At 39.8% G+C, this 20,401-nt stretch overlaps 2 protein-coding genes across 2 annotated transcripts; both read left to right on the forward strand.

Moving 5' to 3' along the window:
* Window positions 1–870: 870 nt before the first annotated feature.
* On the forward strand, window positions 871–7,594 carry LOC308295515 (leukocyte surface antigen CD53-like; the record flags this gene model as incomplete). Its single annotated transcript, XM_080738566.1, has 7 exons — window positions 871–933; window positions 1,505–1,693; window positions 4,015–4,089; window positions 4,681–4,791; window positions 5,810–5,917; window positions 7,329–7,412; window positions 7,517–7,594. The coding sequence occupies 7 exons, from the start codon at window positions 871–873 to the stop codon at window positions 7,592–7,594; spliced, it is 708 nt and encodes a 235-aa protein (XP_080594692.1).
* A 5,487-nt stretch (window positions 7,595–13,081) lies between these two features.
* LOC308296093 (leukocyte surface antigen CD53-like) lies at window positions 13,082–20,401 on the forward strand. The gene is made up of 8 exons (XM_080739215.1): window positions 13,082–13,113; window positions 13,974–14,058; window positions 14,905–15,096; window positions 15,508–15,582; window positions 15,808–15,909; window positions 17,604–17,714; window positions 18,432–18,515; window positions 18,627–20,401. Exons 2-8 carry the CDS (start codon window positions 13,996–13,998, stop codon window positions 18,696–18,698), a joined length of 699 nt encoding a protein of 232 aa, XP_080595341.1. The 5' UTR covers window positions 13,082–13,113; window positions 13,974–13,995; the 3' UTR covers window positions 18,699–20,401.

Raw genomic sequence — 20,401 nt, forward strand, 5'->3', positions numbered from 1 at the left:
AAATGTCAAGGGGCTACACTCTGACTGTAGATGCAGGCTCAGGCAGCGGCTTTCAGAGTTGTCATACCAAACAGTGTTGTCGTGTAAACACTCTCCCTAACAAGGGTGGATTAGGGAGCAGGCCAAATAGGGCCAGTGCCCAGGGGCCGCTGACCTCCAGGGGCCACAGCCCCAGCCATTCCCAGTGAGTGTGCAAAGCCCTTGGTTGTCTGGGCAAACTGGTTGTCTGGGCAAACCTGTGATATTTGCCCAGTACTCAGGAGCCATTGACTAGGTTGGCCGAGCTGGATGCCAGAGGCCCCTGAGCAGCAGGGTTTACAACAACAGAATCTATTGGATTTTTGGGCTAACTGTCTGAGAAAGGCTGATACGGTAGGGTACTCTTTAGGCCCGCAGTAGCACACATGCATAATATGAGGTGAGATTTCTAGAAAATGTTACAATAAATGTTTTGGATGTCATGTCAGAAAAGTTTTTGGGACAGAATAGAACAGATTCCTAAAACTGTTTTGTTCTGTTCCAAAAACTGTTCTGACGTGACATGAATTTATTTAATGGCCGAAAAAAGAGAATTATGTCAGTGTTAAGAATGACAATCTCCAAAAATGTAGTAAAGATTTGTCAGATTTGGTTATAGTTTGAGACATTTCTATGAAGTATTGTTGGATTTCTGAATTGGCAGTGAAATTCTGCTAGGCCTATAGCAGTTCTGTCTTTAGACATGGAATAGTAAATGAATACACAATGAGCTTTCAGTTGATTTTAAGCGGATTCATAGAATTTGCCATCATGTTGTCATCTGCATTTGTAGTGTTTCGTTGAATTCTATTTCATAGGTCTTAACGGAGGCAGGTCATCATTTAAGGAAGAATGAATCGCTCCTGTGTAGACTGCTGGAAAAGCATGATGGTTTTCCTCAACTTCATTTGCTGGGTGACTAAAGCCTATTTCATATGTTGTCGTAAAAACATGGTTCTAAGAAGAGTGGATTACTTGTACAGACAGTATAGGATTAGTCATTACATTTTGAGGTTTATTTAGGACAGTGGTTCTCAAACTTGTTAGGCCGTGACCCCCAAAATAAACATATTTGAACTGGGTACCCCCACCCTGACAAGCACTTGGAATTGTAGGTATTTTGCGTTACTCGGTTCCATAGATAAATATTGTGAAAATAGCCGAACTACAAGCTCACAACGCTACGGCTTGTGAGCTTGGCTATTTTCACAATGCCTCTTTCTTACTTAATATTTGCCAGTTTGGTATTTAAAAGGTAACGAAAGTCCTCAAATTGTCACTTTATAAATATGTAGATATGTAGAACACACAGTATACTTATACTGTGTGTTGGTTTGTTTACCATTGAGTGAGAAGGAAAAAAATGACATAAGTTAATCATCTGGAGATCCCACAAAATAATATGGGGACCCTAAAACTTGGGGTGAAAACTTGCCATAACATGCCATGTGATGGATGTTCTCTCTTACTCTCCTGTATGTGGTAGCTGTGTGGTGCATTTGTAGTGGCGTTTGGAGAGTTCCAGATGATACACTCTAGATATGCCTCTCTGATCACCACCTTCTGGCCCATCTACCCGGCCAACACCCTGGTGGTGACAGGGACCATCGTCACCTGTGTCTGTTACCTGGGAGTCCTGGGAGCACTGAAGGAGAACCGCTGCATGCTCATCACGGTACGTTTATTGAACTCACTCAAAGTATCTAACATAGAAAAATACATCTAATTAAAAAGGGGTTTCCACACTCAAAATAGCCTTAGGAGACGTATAATTAATTGTTGAAATATTTACATTTCAAATGTCTCCTTAAAGTGGCGTATTGGCCCCAGGCTCAAAGTTTTTTGGGCCCTCTATCCAATATACAGGTTACTTACCGCCCCCAAAATTAAAAAGCAAGCTGTATTTTTGTTGTGTATTGTGTTGGTTATATAATTTATGTGCTGTCATCATCAGTATCATGTCAGTATCATGATGTCTGTATCATGTTCAGTATTATGGTCAGTATCATGGTCAGTATCATATTAGTATCATGGTCAGTAGCAGGGTCAGTATCATGTTAGTATCATGGTCAGTATCATGTTAGTATCATGGTCAGTATCATGGTCAGTATCATGTTATTATCATGGTCAGTATCATGTCAGTATCATGGTCAGTATCATGTTAGTATCATGTTAGTATCATGGTCAGTATCATGGTCAGTATCATGTTATTATCATGGTCAGTATCATGTTAGTATCATGGTCAGTATCATGTTAGTATCATGGTCAGTATCATGTTAGTATCATGTTAGTATCATGGTCAGTATCAGGGTCAGTATCATGTTATTATCATGTTAGTATCATGGTCAGTATCAGGGTCAGTATCATGGTTAGTATCATGATGTCAGTATCATGATAATGAATAATAATGAATTGCATTTTTATAGCGCTTTTCCAAGTGCTCAAAGCGCTTTACAATGGTTCATTCATTCATACATTGGGAATGTCTGGTATGTCTGTATCATGTCAGTATCATGGTCAGTATCATGGTCGGTATCATGGTCAGTATCATGGTCTGTATCATGGTCAGTATCATGGTCGGGATAATGGTCAGTATCATGTCAGTATCATGGTCAGTATCATGGTCAGTATAATGTCAGTATCATGGTCAGTATGTATCATGTCAGTATCATGGTCAGTATCATGTCAGTATCATGGTCAGTATGTATCATGTCAGTATCATGGTCAGTATCATGTCAGTATCATGGTCAGTATGTATCATGTCAGTATCATGGTCAGTATCATGTCAGTATCATGGTCAGTATGTATCATGTCAGTATCATGGTCAGTATCATGTCAGTATCATGGTCAGTATCATGTCAGTATCACCCCCCCCCCCTCCAGAGCACCTCAGCCACCCCCTTTAAAATGTAATGCTTCCACCCCCCCCCCCCCCCCCCCCCCCCCCAATCTTCTCTTGGGGGTCTCTACCACGCCAGAAAAACACTAATGTAGACAGAGCAAATTGAACACTAAGGAACAAACATAATTTATTCTGGCCTGCTTACGTGCATAGTAGACAGCATACTAGACAGAGATACATGCCAGATGGGTGGGGAACTGGGGATGTACAGTATTTGCACCAAATAAATCTCCTGTGATTAACATCTTGTGGAGTTAATCGCAACAAAGCCAATTTAAAACCAAGGGTCCCAGCTGGGGCTTATCCCTAACCCACTGCCTTCTTGTTTACAGTACCAGGTTTTTTATCACACTTTGTCTTTGTGTTATATTTCCCTATTATGTAAAAACACCTTGCTTTAATATGTAGGACGTAGACTACAGCATGATATGAAAGGTGCTATAAATTAAAGTTTATTAGTAAGTAAATTTTTTATGCATAGTACATTTCACACACAAAGATAGTTTGATAAGGTTGATAAGGCATTTAAAAGCATACAAAATGTTGCTTCTTGGTGGGACAAACCATATCACAATTATAGTAATTGGTAACCCAATTAACTCATAGCTGGCTAACTGGCCCATGAGTTATTACTTACACAATACTATAATAATCATCAAGGAATGAAAACAACTTCAGCTGATTCCCAGTGCCAATTCATTTACAGATTATCAAATAAGACAAATCAAAATACAAACATTATGAACAAACACCTGTTTTGGCCCCTTCCAATCAACATGAATGCCAGCACTGAAGAGGAGAGACAGGTGGCCAACACATAAATAAACATTTAGTCCTTGTGTGTTAATTGTCACTTAAAAATGTCATGTAGGCTACAAATAGAGGAAACATGCAACACATTGCAATTAGTCATTCTCAGCTGATGGTGTGTGTGCAAGGTCCTTAATTGTGTGAGTGTGTGCATGTGTGTAAAGGGCATATCTGCCTTGTGTCAAAAACATTGATCCAGATCTGTTCAGTTACAACAGTATATTTGCCAAAAATGCCAGAACATCCATTCGTGTGCATAACGTGTATGATTTGTGTGATTACAGTTCTTTGTGCTGTTATTCCTTCTGATGCTAGTGGAGTTGGCCATGGGCTGTGTATTCCTGGTGTATGACAGAGAGGTACAGCATATATCACAGATCTATGCATTTATGTTTCTTTTATATTTATCAAAACATAATGATTGAAAAACCCAAAGTATCACCAAACAGTGAGTGTTAAGTGTACAATGCTAAAAATACATTTAGTAAATATGTTTTCTTTTTTTTTTCAAAGTGCCAGTGAAAAGTATTATAGAAAACATGAGCTACATAGCTAACAACACAATACCCATCTGTAAATAATACATACATTTTATTATCTTGTTTATTATTGTGATGTTTTATCTGCTTATTGTAAATCGCTTTGGATTAAAAGCGTCTGCTAAATGCCTAAACTGTAAACTGTATTGTATTAGTGAGCATGTCATGAACATGAAACAGTACAGCAGTTTGGTGCCCCCTATTGGTTAACTTTTGCCTTCTATACCATGCAGTATAGTACACATTGATATGCAATTTAAAAAGGTAAAAGATTTGTTTATTTTTGCAAATTCTACACACTAGATTAAAAGTGTGGTGAGTACCCTGTTTTCAGTTCAATATTCTAATATTGTAATGATTTTTTAATTGGGCAGTTGTATTGATGAATGCCTTTGCACTTGTGTGGTACAGCTTGACACATTCTTTGAGAAAGATCTGACGCGGAGCTTGGAGACCTACAAGCAGTCCACTCCAGATGGCAACATGACCATCAAAGAAGATTTTGATGCCGTTCAATTCTTTGTAAGTCTTCTGCAAGACTACCCCAGGCAGGGGTCATCAATGTGTCCACACATAGACAAAATATGTCCTTGGCAAGACATGGCCTTGTCCGTAAAACATTATAGTTATGTCATTTTGATCATAAGATCCAATGCTGAATGTCAGCCTCCAGGTTTTCTTCTGAATATTTATTACACCGATCTACTCTGATACTATATGGCACATTAGGAGTCCACAAGAGCAGTGGTTCTCAACCTGTGGGTCGGGACAGGGGGTCCCCAAATTATTTTGGGGGGGGTCCCTAGATGATTAACTTAACGTGCAATGTTGTTTTTCACTCAACAGTAAACAAAACAACATAAAGTTTAAGTGTATAGAATGTATCTGCACATTTCTAAAATGACAATTTAAGGACTTTTTAATACCTATAAAATGTCAAATTAAACATTGGCCAAATTGTAAAATATTAGAGACAGAAATGGTGAAAATAGCTGATCTACATGCGTGAGCATGTAGATCAGCTATTTTCACAATAGAACTGTGTTATACAAAATGTAATGCCTCAACTCTTAGTGTTCGTCAGTTAAAATATGATTATTTTGGGGGTCGCGGCCTGAAAAGGTTGAGGAGCACTGCACTAGGGCAGTGGATTTTCAAGGACACCCATAACTGCACAAATGGAACCAAATGGACTCGTACAAACCTGTAGGTCTGCATGTAAGGTCATTTAAGGCTATAGCTCTTCATGTGTTTCTGGTAATATTATTGTCCACTCATTTGTATGAGATTTGACAAAATATCCACCACAAGCCAGCATGGCGATGACCCCTGAGACTTTTTAGCTTAAAGTGCACTCTGGTCTGTTAATGTTACCGCTACTACTTATTTTTCTTCTTATGGCTGTTGTTTATTTATCCACACAATGTAGCTGACCCTGCATTCCTGTTCAATGTGTGGGTTTCCTCAGGGTCATGGGGAGTTTTTCAATATTGTTGTACACTATTACAGTTTAGTTGAATCACTTTTGTCATATTTACAGTTTCAGTGCTGTGGAGTCCATGGTCCGTCTGACTGGGACGGGAAGGTCCCGTTATCCTGCTGTACCGAAGACCCATGTGTACTTTTAAACCACACCAACTGGCAAGAGGTACCTTATATAAGTATAACCTAAGTTGTGTTTTTAGGCAAGGAAATGCCGTTTTATTAATACTAGACCTTACCCGTTCGAAGATATGTGCTCCAAAATATGTCAAACGCACCCGGTGAAAGTGTGTGAGAGAGAGAGAGAGAGAGAGAGAGAGAGAAACATTCCTAACTGTGAGAGAAAGGGGTGTGTGTGTGTGTGGGGCTACAGATCCCATGGCCTGGAGGAACGGACCGTAACCCTGGCAACAGACAGCAGAGTTCAACAGAAGTGGTTAAGAAAACGCTAAAAAAACTGCTTTAATTTGGGAGAAATGAAATTCGGGCTCCGTCAGTGTTGGTATAATGCTAATGGCCAATACCATGTGAACTTTGGGATCAGTTGCTGAAGCGAGTGAATAGATAAACGTAGATAAGCGTGAGCGTTAGAGCGTTAGAGCGTGAGTGAGTTGAGCGTTAGAGCGTTAGAGCGTGAGTTTGCTCCTTTATTAGTAGGATAGGACAATTCCACAACAAGGATATTCAGTGCTTTTCACAAAACGGTATTCTGAATTAACTGCAGCTGAGACCTGTAAAGACACCACAACAGTAGTTGAGTCCACTGAAGATGAATGCATGGACATGTTTGTCCAAATGCTGACAAGACACGTCCTTTATTCCTTGATATATTCTTAAGATGGGTGCCCGGGTGGCGCAGGGGTAAAATACCTGCCTAGTGCCTACCCTCGCAGAGTCTAGAGCAGGGGCCTTCAATAGGGGGTCCGGGACCCTTAGGGGGTCCTTCAAATCTTTGTTTGATAGAAACTTTTTTTCTTCTTTTTTAACCACTTGAACCCTAACCCTAGCTTGTAGATCGGCTATTTTTGGCAAAGAGGTTTGGTGTAGAGGGGGAAAAAGAGCACACTAAGTACAGAGTGAAAGGTCAAGTTTATTAAGTATTGATGGTTCAAGTGGTTACATCTGATAACACAAATTGACATGATGAATCCAAAAAACACTGAAGATTGTGCTGTCAAACGATAAAACTATATGGTCCCTGCTTCATCTCGCTCTCAACTAAGGGGTCCTTGGCCTGAAAACGTTGAAGACCCCTGGTCTAGGGGTTCGAATCCACTGCACTGCACCATGCACCCAGCTTGCCTGGGTAGGGAAGCTGAGTGGGCATGCAGGGTGATATTTGTCACTGCATGTACTCCTATAGGCTAGGCGGGAGGTGTAACACTCTTTCACTGGCAGGTGAGCCAGTAGGCAGTCACAAGCAGTGAAAGGAATTCATTTGGTGTAATGACTCAATTGTGGAGTACAAGGGGTACAAAATAAATAAGTAAATACATGCATGGTTAGTACAGTACAGTACATACTGTACTTACATAAATATTTATTTACCATTTGAAGAGTTATTTCTTTTGTTTCAGGGATGTCATCTAAAACTCAGGAACTGGTTTGCCAGAAACTTCCTTAGCACCGGTGCAGGCGTTGTCTCTCTGTTTATCCTGCAGGTACAGTGAATACACCCCTTTCTTTGCTTTAGAACTCATTTGCAGACATTTGTTGTTAGTTCTATTATATATTTGATAAATGTCATCTTTGTCTTTATTCACAGTTCATTTGTATGTGCTTCACCGTCCCCGTGTTTTGCCACTTTACTCGAAATGGACTTGGCTACCTCTCACATCTCTGAATCTCCTCGAGTCAGCTCGGCTAATCTGTGGAGATGTGATACATTCTGGGGGAGACCTTTCCTTTTCTACTCAAAATGATATTAAAGGATTAGTTCACCCCCCAAATGACTTTTTTCTATTGATTAGTCACACCATGGAGACTTGAGTTCAATAATATGTTTTTGTATTCGTCGCATTCCTAAGACAAAAAATTTACCCCCATTGATTCGGGATGGTGACCCAAATGCATGGGCCTGGATGGGGACCCAAATAAGGCCCTGGATGGGGATCCAAATGCATTTGGGTCAGAATCAATGGGGGTAAATTTAGGGTCAAGGGTCAAGTAAATTTACCCCCATTGAGTCTCACACCATCCAGGCCCATGCATTTGGGTCCCCATCCAGAATCAATGGGGGTACATTTATTATAATACATTTTCTTTTTGTCTTAGGAATGCGACAAATAGCCTACATAAAAAAATATATTGAACTCAAGTCTCCATGGTGTGACTAATCAATAGAAAAAAAGTCATTTTGGGGGTGAACTACTCCTTTACTTTGTGTAACTATTTCATTTAAAGGTAAAATGTCATTAAATAACAATAATCTTGAAAGGACACAAACCATAATTCTGTCCTGCCCTTAATCTTTTTTTTTTTTTAATTATACCTGTGCTCTATTAATGCTCATGCCTATATACTGTATATAATTCTACTCAGTTTAACCACATCATGATTCATGCTTCACTGGACCAATACACTGCTGGATTCTCACACCGCCTCCTTTTACACCTGCAATCTCACGCACGCACGCACGCACGCACACGCGCACGCGCGCGCACACACACACACACACACACACACACACACACACACACACACACACACACACACACACACACACACACACACACACACACACACACACACACACACAGGCTGCGACCCCCCAAAATAATGAACTGGGGACCAGACCCCCCACCACCCTGATAAGCACTTGGAATATAGGAATTGGGCCATTCAATTTAGTTTGACTCGGTTCCACAGATAAATATTGTTTTAACTCTTTCTTATATTATTTGACAATTTTGCCAATGTTTTTATAGTTTATTTATTGCTTGCAGACCATGCAATAATGATCTTTTACTTTGCTTACGTTAAACATTTGTAGGTATTTAAAAGGTCTTAAAAATCTGTAAATTATCACTCCACTGTCATTTCCCTGCCGGTTGTCCAGACCCACAGGTTGAGAGCCCCTGCTGTACGTCTCATGTATGCTAGTAGTGTGTCTGCATCAATGCCATTATGCCGCTTGTCAAATATCTGTTCCTTTTGCTGTACTGGGCAAATGAAGTGACGAAGAGTCATATTGTAAATTGTTTCTTAAATATTATATGATATTATATGAATTGTTTTAAATAAACACATGCAACAGGTTTGCTCTCATTACTTTGTTTCCCTGCTTGACTATCGTGTCCTGCAATAGGATAGTGGTCAGTGGAAAGTCCATCCCACTGTTCACACCCCAGTCAGAAAGGCAGAATCTGGTATTTTCTGTTGTGTTTAAAAAGCACTGACTGAAAGTACCTCCTGTTTAAGGAGATCCCCTATACGTAATTTCTCTCACCACAATCTTTGTGTACTTCTCCATTATTTGAACCTCTGTGGTTACTTTTTTTTGTTGCTTTTTTTTCTCTTCTCTATAGAGCTGACCTTGAAATTCGTATTGTGATCGACATAAATCTGTCCAATTTTCCATATACTGATTGGCTAAGATTGGCTTCCAACGTTTTGGTTTGGTCCCTTTTGAACAAAATGCCGAAGCATGAACACAGCATGCAATCTTGGTGAAATCTTGCACGCATTCCCACTAGGCCAGAAATGACACTTAACATTTTCAAATCAGCCTCATGGTGGTGCTATAAGCCTTTTATAGCGCCACCAGAAGGCCAACTTACTCTTCAGATTTTATCCAATAATCACACAAATCAGTACACAGTATCTCTATAGTCATGTGATCAAGATGGATCTGTCCAATATTTCATATTCCATCCTATTTGGCTAACATTGGCTTCCAAAGTTTGCGGGATTGGTCAATTTTGAACAAAATGCCTCAAAATCATGAATGCAGCTTGTGATTGATGCGAAATTCTGCACCACATTCCCACTAGATCAAGGAGCAAATCCCACACTTTTCACATTGGCTTGTTATAGCGCCACCAGCAGGTCGACCTTTGCCATACTCACTTTTGGACAAAATGCCTCAAATCATGCATGCAGCGAAAGGATGAAGAAGACATGGCACCCTTTTCACTTTGGCCTATCATAGCGCCACCAGGAGGCAACAATAACATACTGGCGGAGACCTGTGCTCGGGAGAGCACTGCTTCTATTTTACAGTGTAGAATATGATGTTTGAACTGAAGCTTGTTCTGTGATTGCATTTGTTGGAAGTCACTCTGACATATAGAGATGGGAGAATATAAGATATCACACTCATGATAATTTTATAATCTATTCTAAAAAAAAAAAAAGTGTCCACCAGGCCAAAGGCCAGGACCGTCCTTGTGTGTTTGTGCGTGTACATGTTTCTTTGTGAGTCTGCGGCTAATTTTGCAAACTACAACGTTGATCAGCATGAAATGTCTTAGGCTACACTACCAGGCAGTAGGCCAAATAAGTCAATCCCAGAATGTCTTTCAAATCTGCGTCATAGTGTGCACTGGTGCTATAACGGCCCCCTTTGTTTCACTTTCAGCCTATCTGGCCTATATCAGTCCATGATGAAATAACTCACATACAATGTCCATTTGCCTATTCTGCATTTTCTTTTCTCTTCAAACACCCAAATTGGAATCACATATTGCAGGGCCTAAACAACACAAGTACAACTCCAAAACCACACTCACTTGACCAGAGAGGCTCTACAAATGTCAAATGTTGAACCGGATATCATACTGTAGCAACACTATTTTTTCCCACGGACACCTCAGTTTTCAGTGGCTGGTAACCCAGAACTTGCGTCAGGGCAACCACACTTTTTGAATTACTTTCAGAGACTGACTCAGCTGGTTGCCATACTTTTACCACACTGGGGTAAAAGTTTCCAGACAAAATAAATAAGAGAGCCTAAAAAAGGATTTTATGTGCTGGTGTTTTTTGTTCCACTGCCACACTTTGGTTGCCTGTTTTAAACTACAAACAAATACTGTAAATTTGGACATACTAGCCCTTACCCGTTCAAAGATATGAGCTCCAAAATGATGTGCAGTGTGTGGGTTATGGGATGTGCACTGTGCATACAGTATATGAGGGATGGAAAGTAACTTTAACTGGTGCTTGCATGATGTAGGAGCATCAATGTAAGAAACCCGTTTCGTTTAATGGCTACAGAGATACTGTCCCCCAACCCCCCCCCCCCCCCCCGCCCACCCACCCACCCACACACACACACACACACACACACACACACACACACACGCACACACACACACAGAGCTGGTTGTCTCCACCAGCCGAAGGCTGAGGGAGAGTATGTTTTCCCCTCCGTCCGTCCGTCCGTCCGTGCGTCCGTGCGTCCGTCCTCGCAGTTTGTGAACAGCTAATCTCAGTCACCGTTGGCCCGATCGCTGCCAAACTGAGCACACACACTCCCTGGATGCCAATCTAGAACCTCTGCCCCACATTTTTCAAATCAGCCTCATGGTGGCGCTATAACAGGCCGATTTGTGTGGCCTGGTTGTTACCAGCTAATCTCCGGCGCCGTTGGCCCGATCGCTGCCAAACTGAGCACACACACTCCCTGGATGCTAATTCAGAACCTCTGCCCCACATTTTTTAAATCAGCCTCATGGTGGCGCTATAACAGGCCGATTTGTGTGGCCTGGTGGAGACCTGTGCTCGGAAGAGCACTGCTTCTAGTTAAACATGTTGCCCCATGCTAGATGCAGAATAGATGTGCCTCATGCTAGATGCAGAATAGATAGTAGTTACACCATAAAAATGCTAATATACAGCATACGATTTGTGAAAGTGACAAACGGGCTTCACAGTTATGTCAGGTGTGTTCATATGCTAATGGTGATGCGATTTCAGATCAATTGCTCCAGCCACTGAGGAGAAACGCTGTGACAGACACTCACTCAGACACTCACTCAGACACTCACTCAGACATTCGCAAAATTATAGTATAGATGGGGCCACTGCCGTTTGCCGCTTATGTTCCCAGTCTGGTTCTGTGCAAATTTAATTGACACAAAATAATGATCAGCATGTTTTCATCTGTTATCCTGCCTTTACACAATGCCATCAACATGCACCACACATGTACAATGATGGAGAGGAGTAGGGTTTGGTTCCTGGCAGAGATTTGAGCTCCACTGAGCACCCCTTTGTAGTATTTTTATTCTATTTTTGAGCGGTGGTCACAACGCTCCTATACGTGGCCGTGTGTGTGGGTCTCCGTCCGTCCGTCCGTGTCTGTATGTAGCCTAAACTTCGGCGCGTAACTAGTGCCGCACCATTTACGCCACTCGCGCAATATATACATCAAAATGTGCGGCTCGGCCGGGAATGGTGTGCTATTACCTTTCGTTCCGATCCGCCTTACCATGCCGACGTAATCGGCAAAAAACGACGCTTAATTGTCCCCATTGACTTATAATGGGACAATGCAAGAAATCACTTTCAAGTATTTTTCTCTCGTAAACCATAGGAGCTACAGTTTCAAACCTCGGAGAGGAGATTCATAATGATTTTAAGAATGAATCCAAAAATAATTACATCACTCGGCCTCATGGTGGCGCTATAACGGCCCACTTTGCGTTTTGCCCCGTAACTCTTGAACCGTAGATCGGAAAATTAATATTCTTTTTTCCCTGGATTCCTTGGGTCAAGACGCATCTCCCCATATAGGCCACGCCCATTTGCGCCAGGATAGATTTTCCGCCATCTTGAATCTTCTCCAAAACACACTTTTTGCTCCTTTTCCTACATATTTTCTTCAAATGTCACAAAAATCGGTACACATGATCTATGAGGTGGGTAAACCACCGCTCAGTTCACACGGGTGTGATTTTTATTTCAACCATACCCATTCCACACTGTTGAGGAAGCTTAAAGTACAAGTATTCCACTGCCTTTAATGCTGATACAGCTGTATTATATTAGCCTGTTGTATGAGAATAAAACACCTCAAACCTTTGTTTTCCCAACGTGGTTGTGTTTTGGTGATAGAGGCTATTGGTTTGTGTGATTCTCACATGTTCCACTGTACTGTGTGCAAAACAATTTACATGTTGTAAAAAAAAGCAGCTTGTCACAGACATGATACTTGTTCTTCCTTTTTTTCTTAGTGGGGTTATTTTTGTTTGTTCCGCAGTACACTTTCTCAGTCATAGATGTTTCATGCTGCTCTGAAATAAGGAAGTGAAAAGGGTGGCTAAGTAAAGCCCCCAGCCTTTTTTTAATGCTAAGCGAGAATGTAGAGTACAGACGTACGTGAGAACGTAAAGTACAGACAACACCAAGGTCGACTCCAGAGTAAGTGGTCTTAATTTCTTGAGAAATAGAGGGTAGCCTATAATTCAACCAACCAGGTGAGTGAGACATCAAACTTTAATATCCAAGTCGTCTTTATTGTAGTGTTTATGAATGGAAATAGTATAAAGACAAATGGCTCTTTAGAGAAAGAAAAAACAAGGAGTATTTGAAAGAGGAACTTCATGTTGCTCACACAATGGGTTGAATTTCTGTGTTGATTGTTGACTATACAGTTACATTTGCTGTCCTTGTTTTCCCTACTAGAATATCATTGCTGTTGTTATCTTTCTGTATTGTTGTCTTTCTGGTAATACATTCAATTAATTGAACGTGTATCGAAGAAGTGAAAAAGAAAAGTGAACATAAATATTCAGACAAAGGTATTAAACACAATGATTATTGTTTTGATATAAGACTACATTTTAAAGTTAATATGAGTGTCTAAACTGCTGTATATAAATGGGAAATGTTAGAGAGGATTTTCACCCCCCACGTAACGTATCGTATTTTCATATTTTCTGGAACAATTTTGGATACATTTCAAGTAATGTTTTGAATTGATATTTGCAACATCCCTTTAACGATTTAAAAATGATCTCAACTGCACTCATTTAAGTAACTCATCTTATGCTGAAATAGTTTTAATGCAGCGGAAACACAATGTATCACACAGGAAATGAGACATGTACAGCAGCATGCTCCTCACTTCCTTGTTGTGAGTTGACGTTCTACCTCAAGTTTCACAAACAGAACCCTGCCCCATGATGGAGGGGAAATCCAATGTCTGACTCAAATATTCTGACCAGGACATTTTTGGTGTATCCGTATATAACATTGTTTAATGTGTCCCTCCCCTCCAGGTTTGAACAGAGGATCTGAACAATGGCTCAGAATTGCCTAAAGTGCCTGAAGTACACCATGTGTGTGGTCAACTTCCTGTGTTTTGTATGTACCACCTTCTGTTATCAGCTCTCATTCCGTGTTTCTCTACGTACAGTATATGGAATGGATGTATGAACGATGTATAAGTCAGTTTTCATGTTATAGTCCAGAAGTTAGAACTAGAGTTCTCAAATTCTGCCCAAACCTGATCCGACCTGACATTTTCAGGCCAGGTAGGGCTTAAAATGCATGCTAATTAGTCGGGCCGGGCTGGGCCTCAATGAAAAAAGAAAATATACATTATTATTTATATTACTTTTACTCTTTGATAGAGTCCTCAAATTCTTCCAGAACCCAACCTTACCCGACTCGACGTTTTCGGGCCGGGTAGGGCCTAAAATGTATGCTAATTAGTCGGGCCGGCCCTGTTACCGCTACAATCTATAGCTCACCTGAAAATTCAGTTGAAAGTCAGTTATTGTCAACGACAAGCTACCTGGTCTTTCAACAAAGTATAAATGAGACCTGAAATTATTTTATACTTTAGCTATTGAAGAATAGCAGATATACAAGCTCACAGGCGAGCTTGTAGAACAAACATGAACATTTGTGCAAATCTTTGAATATATCTTTTTTTTAAAGTTACATGTGTAACTCAAATATTTGCTTCTGGGGGGACCCTGATACATAATATTTTGAGACGAGGGTCCGGCAGCCAAATACATAATTCTAGGGGTCCTTGACATGAAAAGGTTTGAGAACCACTGACAAAAACCTTAGAAGGATTTAGAAGACATTTATGGAATCGGGTCAAAGATATTCAAAGACTTGCACAAGACGTTCACAATGCGTAATAATGCGTTCCCGGTCGTAATGGGATAAAACCCGATGTGTCTTTTGTTTTCACAGTTGAGTGGCACAGCATTGCTGGTGTTCGGTGTGTACATGATGATGCAGTTAAGGCTGTCCACTGCTCTCCTGCCCAGCCTGGCTCACCTCAGCATACCCAACATGCTGCTCATCTGCGGCATCATCATCTCCTGTGTGTCCTTCCTGGGCTTCCTGGGAGCCCTGAAAGAAAACCGCTGCCTCCTCCTGACTGTATGCTACAACAGTTTTGGAAGAACACATTCATACACATCTATTTCTTTATTTCTATGGCTAGAAAAGATAGGGATAGGACCATAACCTTGATATTCCAGACCAGTGGTTCTCAAAGTGGATTCCAGGGACTCTCTGGGTCCTTTTAGGGAGGTCTACATTGACCTTTACAAGTCTGTAACTCTAACAGTGTCAAATGGAACCAAATGGACCATTTGGTTCTCCAAAGTGGACCATTTGGTTCTCCAAAAAGTTTGAGAACCATTGTTCCAGACAGTATGCCGATTCAGATTGCAATCACATCTTGATCTTACATGGCTATCCTCACAGTATCCTAATTACAAAATGTTAGAAACAGATCATATCAATTCAAATGATACTGACTGAGTGATATGGAATCTCTATTCCCAGTTTTTCCTTCTGCTGTTTATTCTGATGGTAGTGGAGCTGATTGCAGCCTGCCTCCTCCTGGTCTACGAAGAGAGGGTAAGACACGATCTATACAAATCATTATAGGATTATTATAATACGATATAAATTCACTGACACAAAGAAATCTCTCACAAAAGTGTTGGTAATGTAAATTAAAAACTGGTTCTGATTGTTTTTAAACGATGATACATAGTTTAAGTCAATACGTCTATAGACAATCTATTAAGAATTCACTTGGTAAACCGAGGAAACAAATGTAAAAGTAATGTCATTGTTTAGATTGGTGAAATGGTGAAAACAGACCTGGAAAACAGCTTGGCTGCTGCCACGAAGGAGAATTCGACAGTTCTTTCGGGTGACTGGGATCTGGTTCAGAACACAGTGAGTGCATGAATCCCTAATATGTTCTATGTGCATTTACATTTCTCAACGTATACTAAAAGGTTCAATACATCACACTAGGTTAGGTTTGTTTTCCCTTCTTCAGGGTTTAGCAAGAAAATATCGTCGTTGTCGGGTGGAAACCTCGTATATCTCCAAGTTTCAAATGTGTACGTTCTTTAGCAAAGTAAAGCCCCGCATCATCGTACAAGGCCGTTGCTCAAAAGTAGTGAAAACAGCTGATCTACAAGCACACAACGCCTCGCGGTGCGAGGCGTTGTGTGCTTGTAGATCGGCTGTTTTCACTAGTTTAAATCATTTTTAAAATGATACATTTAAAACGAACAGTTTTGGACATACAAGGTTTTCTTCCGACAACGACGATATGGTACTGTATGCTAAACACACAAGTCTTCTTATGATGGGTTAGAATCAGAACCACAAGGGTCTGATATCAGATCAAGTAATCAAAAATAAATAACACTTTTAAATAACAACAGAAGGAAACAACCCCTAGGCCTTCCTCAGCATCTCTGAGAAATGTAACGTTTGATTGTTTTTTTGATTGATTGATTGATTGAAGACTTTATTAGAAGTTTGCATAGGAAAAGGTACAGTTTCATGACGGTACAGTTCACTGGTACAAGGTCTACTAAAAGGAGATCCATGAAAAGACTAAGCTTATTTCCACAGGAAACCATTTAAGTATCTCATATAACATTGAATGACAGACGAATAGAACACAGTACTATGCAGTAGATATGTAAAGAAAGGAAAAATGAGAGAAGTAAGGTTATGAAGTCTTTAAGAAATGGCTAGTGGTATGTCTAATGTCATGCACCTAAATTCATCTTTTCCCTGAAGAAACCCTTTTGCCAGGTCAAAAGGTTGGTTTCTTAATAGATTTTTCTACATTTTTGATTGCTTTTGCAACTCTGCACTATTGGTGTCCGCCCTTCCTGCTTGTCTGTTTATATCTCATGCAGCTCACACCCAAAACTGTTAACTTGCTAATGTATACAGGCTCTGTTGATAGGCGTTTTAAAAAAGTTAAAAAGTCTAGTGATTGGTCACAATTATTAGAATTGTTATTATCCATATTTTATTAACTATTAAGTATACTTTCAAGTCTATTTTATTCTCATTTTGTTCTCTTCATTTTTATTATCTCTACAAGTCTACGTCCAGTTTCCTTTCTCTTTTTTTCCTGGAGCCTCATATAGCTCTCGCACACTAACTAACATTATTATAACTACCATTACCGTCCAAATATTATAATAAAGTTAGTTGCAATCTTGTCCATGTTAAGGGCAGGACATGTTGTGAATTGTAGCCGCATAGCACACACGTTTTAATGAATGATGGTCACAATTTTGGTTAATTTGGTACGACCCGCATTTACAGTAGATCGAAATTGCCTATAGCTTATTACATTTGGGTCAAAGAGGTCAAAAGTCGAGGTTGTAATCAATTCACAATCGAGAATGGATATAGATTTCTATAGAACTTGGTAGCCAAGAACAGACCTTTGAGTGAAAAACGTCAAAGTACAAGCTCACCATTAAGGGCAAGGTCTAAATATCATAATCTGTCACGGAATGGCATATAATGACAATAGCACTGGCAGAGTATGCACTCTACTGAGTGTAATCTTTCTGGTTTGAAATGATGTTCCCAACCATTCTGTGTTACAGTTTAACTGCTGTGGAGTCCTTAACGTATCTGACTGGGGTACTGAAGATGAAGTGCCTAAATCGTGCCGCATCCTTCCATTTAACGCCACACACCACAAATACAAGGAAACGGTATGAATATTACACTGGTAGCATCATTTGAAATATTCAGAGCTATTTCACTATATAAAGTGAATAAATATAGTTGTGAGTGCATTCGATTCCAACTCAACACATCTTAGAGTGGGACTGAGTTACTAGGGCCCAGGGTGTCCTTAATTATTTTATACTTTAGCTATTGATAAATAGCATATACGCTGCAAGCTTGTAGATCTGCTATTTTTGAAAAGTCGTGAAAATGTGTGCAAATCTTTTAATATATGTATTTTTTAAGCGCACATTTGTAATACTTGCTTCAGGGGAATCCCTGGAACTAGATATTTTGAGATGGGGGTCCGTGGCCAAATACATATAATTTTGGGAGTCCTTCACATGAAAATGTTTGAGCAACACTGACATATATATATACATATATATAGGCCTATATGTACATTTATAAAATCGGGTCAACAATATTCAGATTTGCACACATTTCCAAGATTTTTCAATAGTTAAAGCACAAAATAATGCGTTCCCAAGCAGAAGAACATTCATGGGGGGCCCGCAGTGAATCCTTGTACCCAGGGCCTTAGAATTTGGTGCGACACCCCTGATGACCAATGTAAAATTTAGGCCCCAATTTGAAACCAACTAAGAACCACTATTCTACACAAACCCCAGAATGTCCATTTAATGTAAATAGATGAATGAATAATAATACATACATAAAAATGCTGCTCTCTATTTAAGGGTTGTTTGGAGAAAATGAAGAACTGGTTTGAGGAGAACTTCCTCACAACTGGGATTTCTGTGATTGTCCTCTGCATCATTGAGGTATGCTTACTGACCACTTATTTTTAGATGTATGATTATATATTTACCCTTTACTACCACAACATGTTAGAACATTTTATCATTACATCATGTTCCGCTCTCTTTTGACAGGTCTTGGGAATGTGTTTCGCTATGACTCTGTTCTGCCACATCAGCAGATCTGGACTTGGCTACAAGTTATAGAAGAAACACTCTTGAATCACATCTCCTTTGCTCTTATGTTAGAGTGAATCATATTGCCAGGTTGCATGCACATTCTATGAAAAGAATATAGATTTGATCGTACTTTTCCACATGTAGTTCCAAACCAGATTTGATAACATTTTATTTCAGGGTACTGGTGAGTGTTCACTGAAGGAGTTGAAGGAACCTTTGCTATTTATTTGTTTTGTTTGGCTTTGTAGAATACCTCATGTTGATTGTGAAAAGTATCACATACTTTTATATCTATATCTATATCTAGTATATCTTATATATCTATATCTATATATCTATCTATCTATATCTATATATCTATATATAGTCTTCAAATGCAAAACATATTCAATGGGAATACAATGTTGCGGTCTGTTAGTGTTAGACCTACATCAGGTTATCTTCCCATTATATAATGTTTTTGCATTTGAAGACAGTGTGCTTTTCAAGCTTGTCAAATTCCGTTTCTGTAAATAGACATAATACTATTGGAACCTTATAGTGCATACTGCTGTTCACATAGACATTGACATTTTGAGAAATCAGGCTGTGTAAATGTTATTCTATTGTAAAAAATTGTTAGCCATTGTGAAAATATAAATGCACCAATGTAGTTGTGACCGTAGGGAGAATTTACTCTCAAACCCGGCAGAACCTTGACCGTCAGTGAGTAGGTAGCTACTGTAGGTAACGTCTCAATGTCTATAGCTGACCTGTTGTGACATCACATTGTTGACTCATTGACATTGTTGACTCAATAACCTTGCCCTTTAGGGCGTGGTCGCTTTATTAGGGTGTCTTACTGGTATATTATGTTAGTGTTTCATGGTCAGTTGGTCACTTTCTGTTCCCTTATATACATTTATTTACGGTTGATTGTACATTTTTTCTACGGAAATTAAGCTGGTGAATGTTCCGGTGGAATATTGTAACTGTCTCAGGCAATATAGAATTGTCTTATCGTGCAATGATGCATTTTAATGACACCTTTCGAAAACACATTAATGCTAGCATCCCTATTCTGGGGCAAACATTGTGCAAAAATTGCCAATCTAACAATGAGGTTGTAGATCGTCTATTTTCGGCAAAGATATTTGGTCTAGAGGGAAAAAACGAGGGAGCCTTATGCAGTATAGAGCCCCTGGAGGGACTCCAGTCAACTAAGTATACATATAGGGTTAAGTGGTTACATACATACTGTACATAAATACAATATTTGCAATGTGATGGCTTGTAGTCTTAACTTTGTGCTGCTTGACAATACATCAATCAGCCCTGCTTGGTTGTCATTTCCTCTGTCACAACACTGTTGTGTAAGGGTGCCCTCACACCAAAACACCTATGAGAGTGGAATCTGCGTACCACCAATGCATTTCAATGAGTGAAGCGGTTTCATGCCAGCAGAGGATTTCTGCAAAAAACGCTCCCTTCTCATTGAAATGCATTGGTGGAACGCGGATTCCACTCTAATAGGTATTTTGGTGTGAGGGCACCCTAACAGTGGTGGAAGAAATACTCAAATGACTTAAGTGAAAGTATCAATAATGCATTGAAGAAACACTCTGTTACAAGTAGAAGTCCGAAATTCAAAATTGACTTGAGTAAAAGTACAAAAGTATGTATAAAATGAATAAAGATTATTCTGAAAATAGTCGATACGCAAGCTCACAATTGCGTTGCAAAATCTACAA

This window comes from Nannobrachium achirus, assembly GCF_963921795.1.
Source record: "Nannobrachium achirus genome assembly, chromosome: 12".
NCBI classification, from domain to species: Eukaryota; Metazoa; Chordata; class Actinopteri; order Myctophiformes; family Myctophidae; genus Nannobrachium; species Nannobrachium achirus.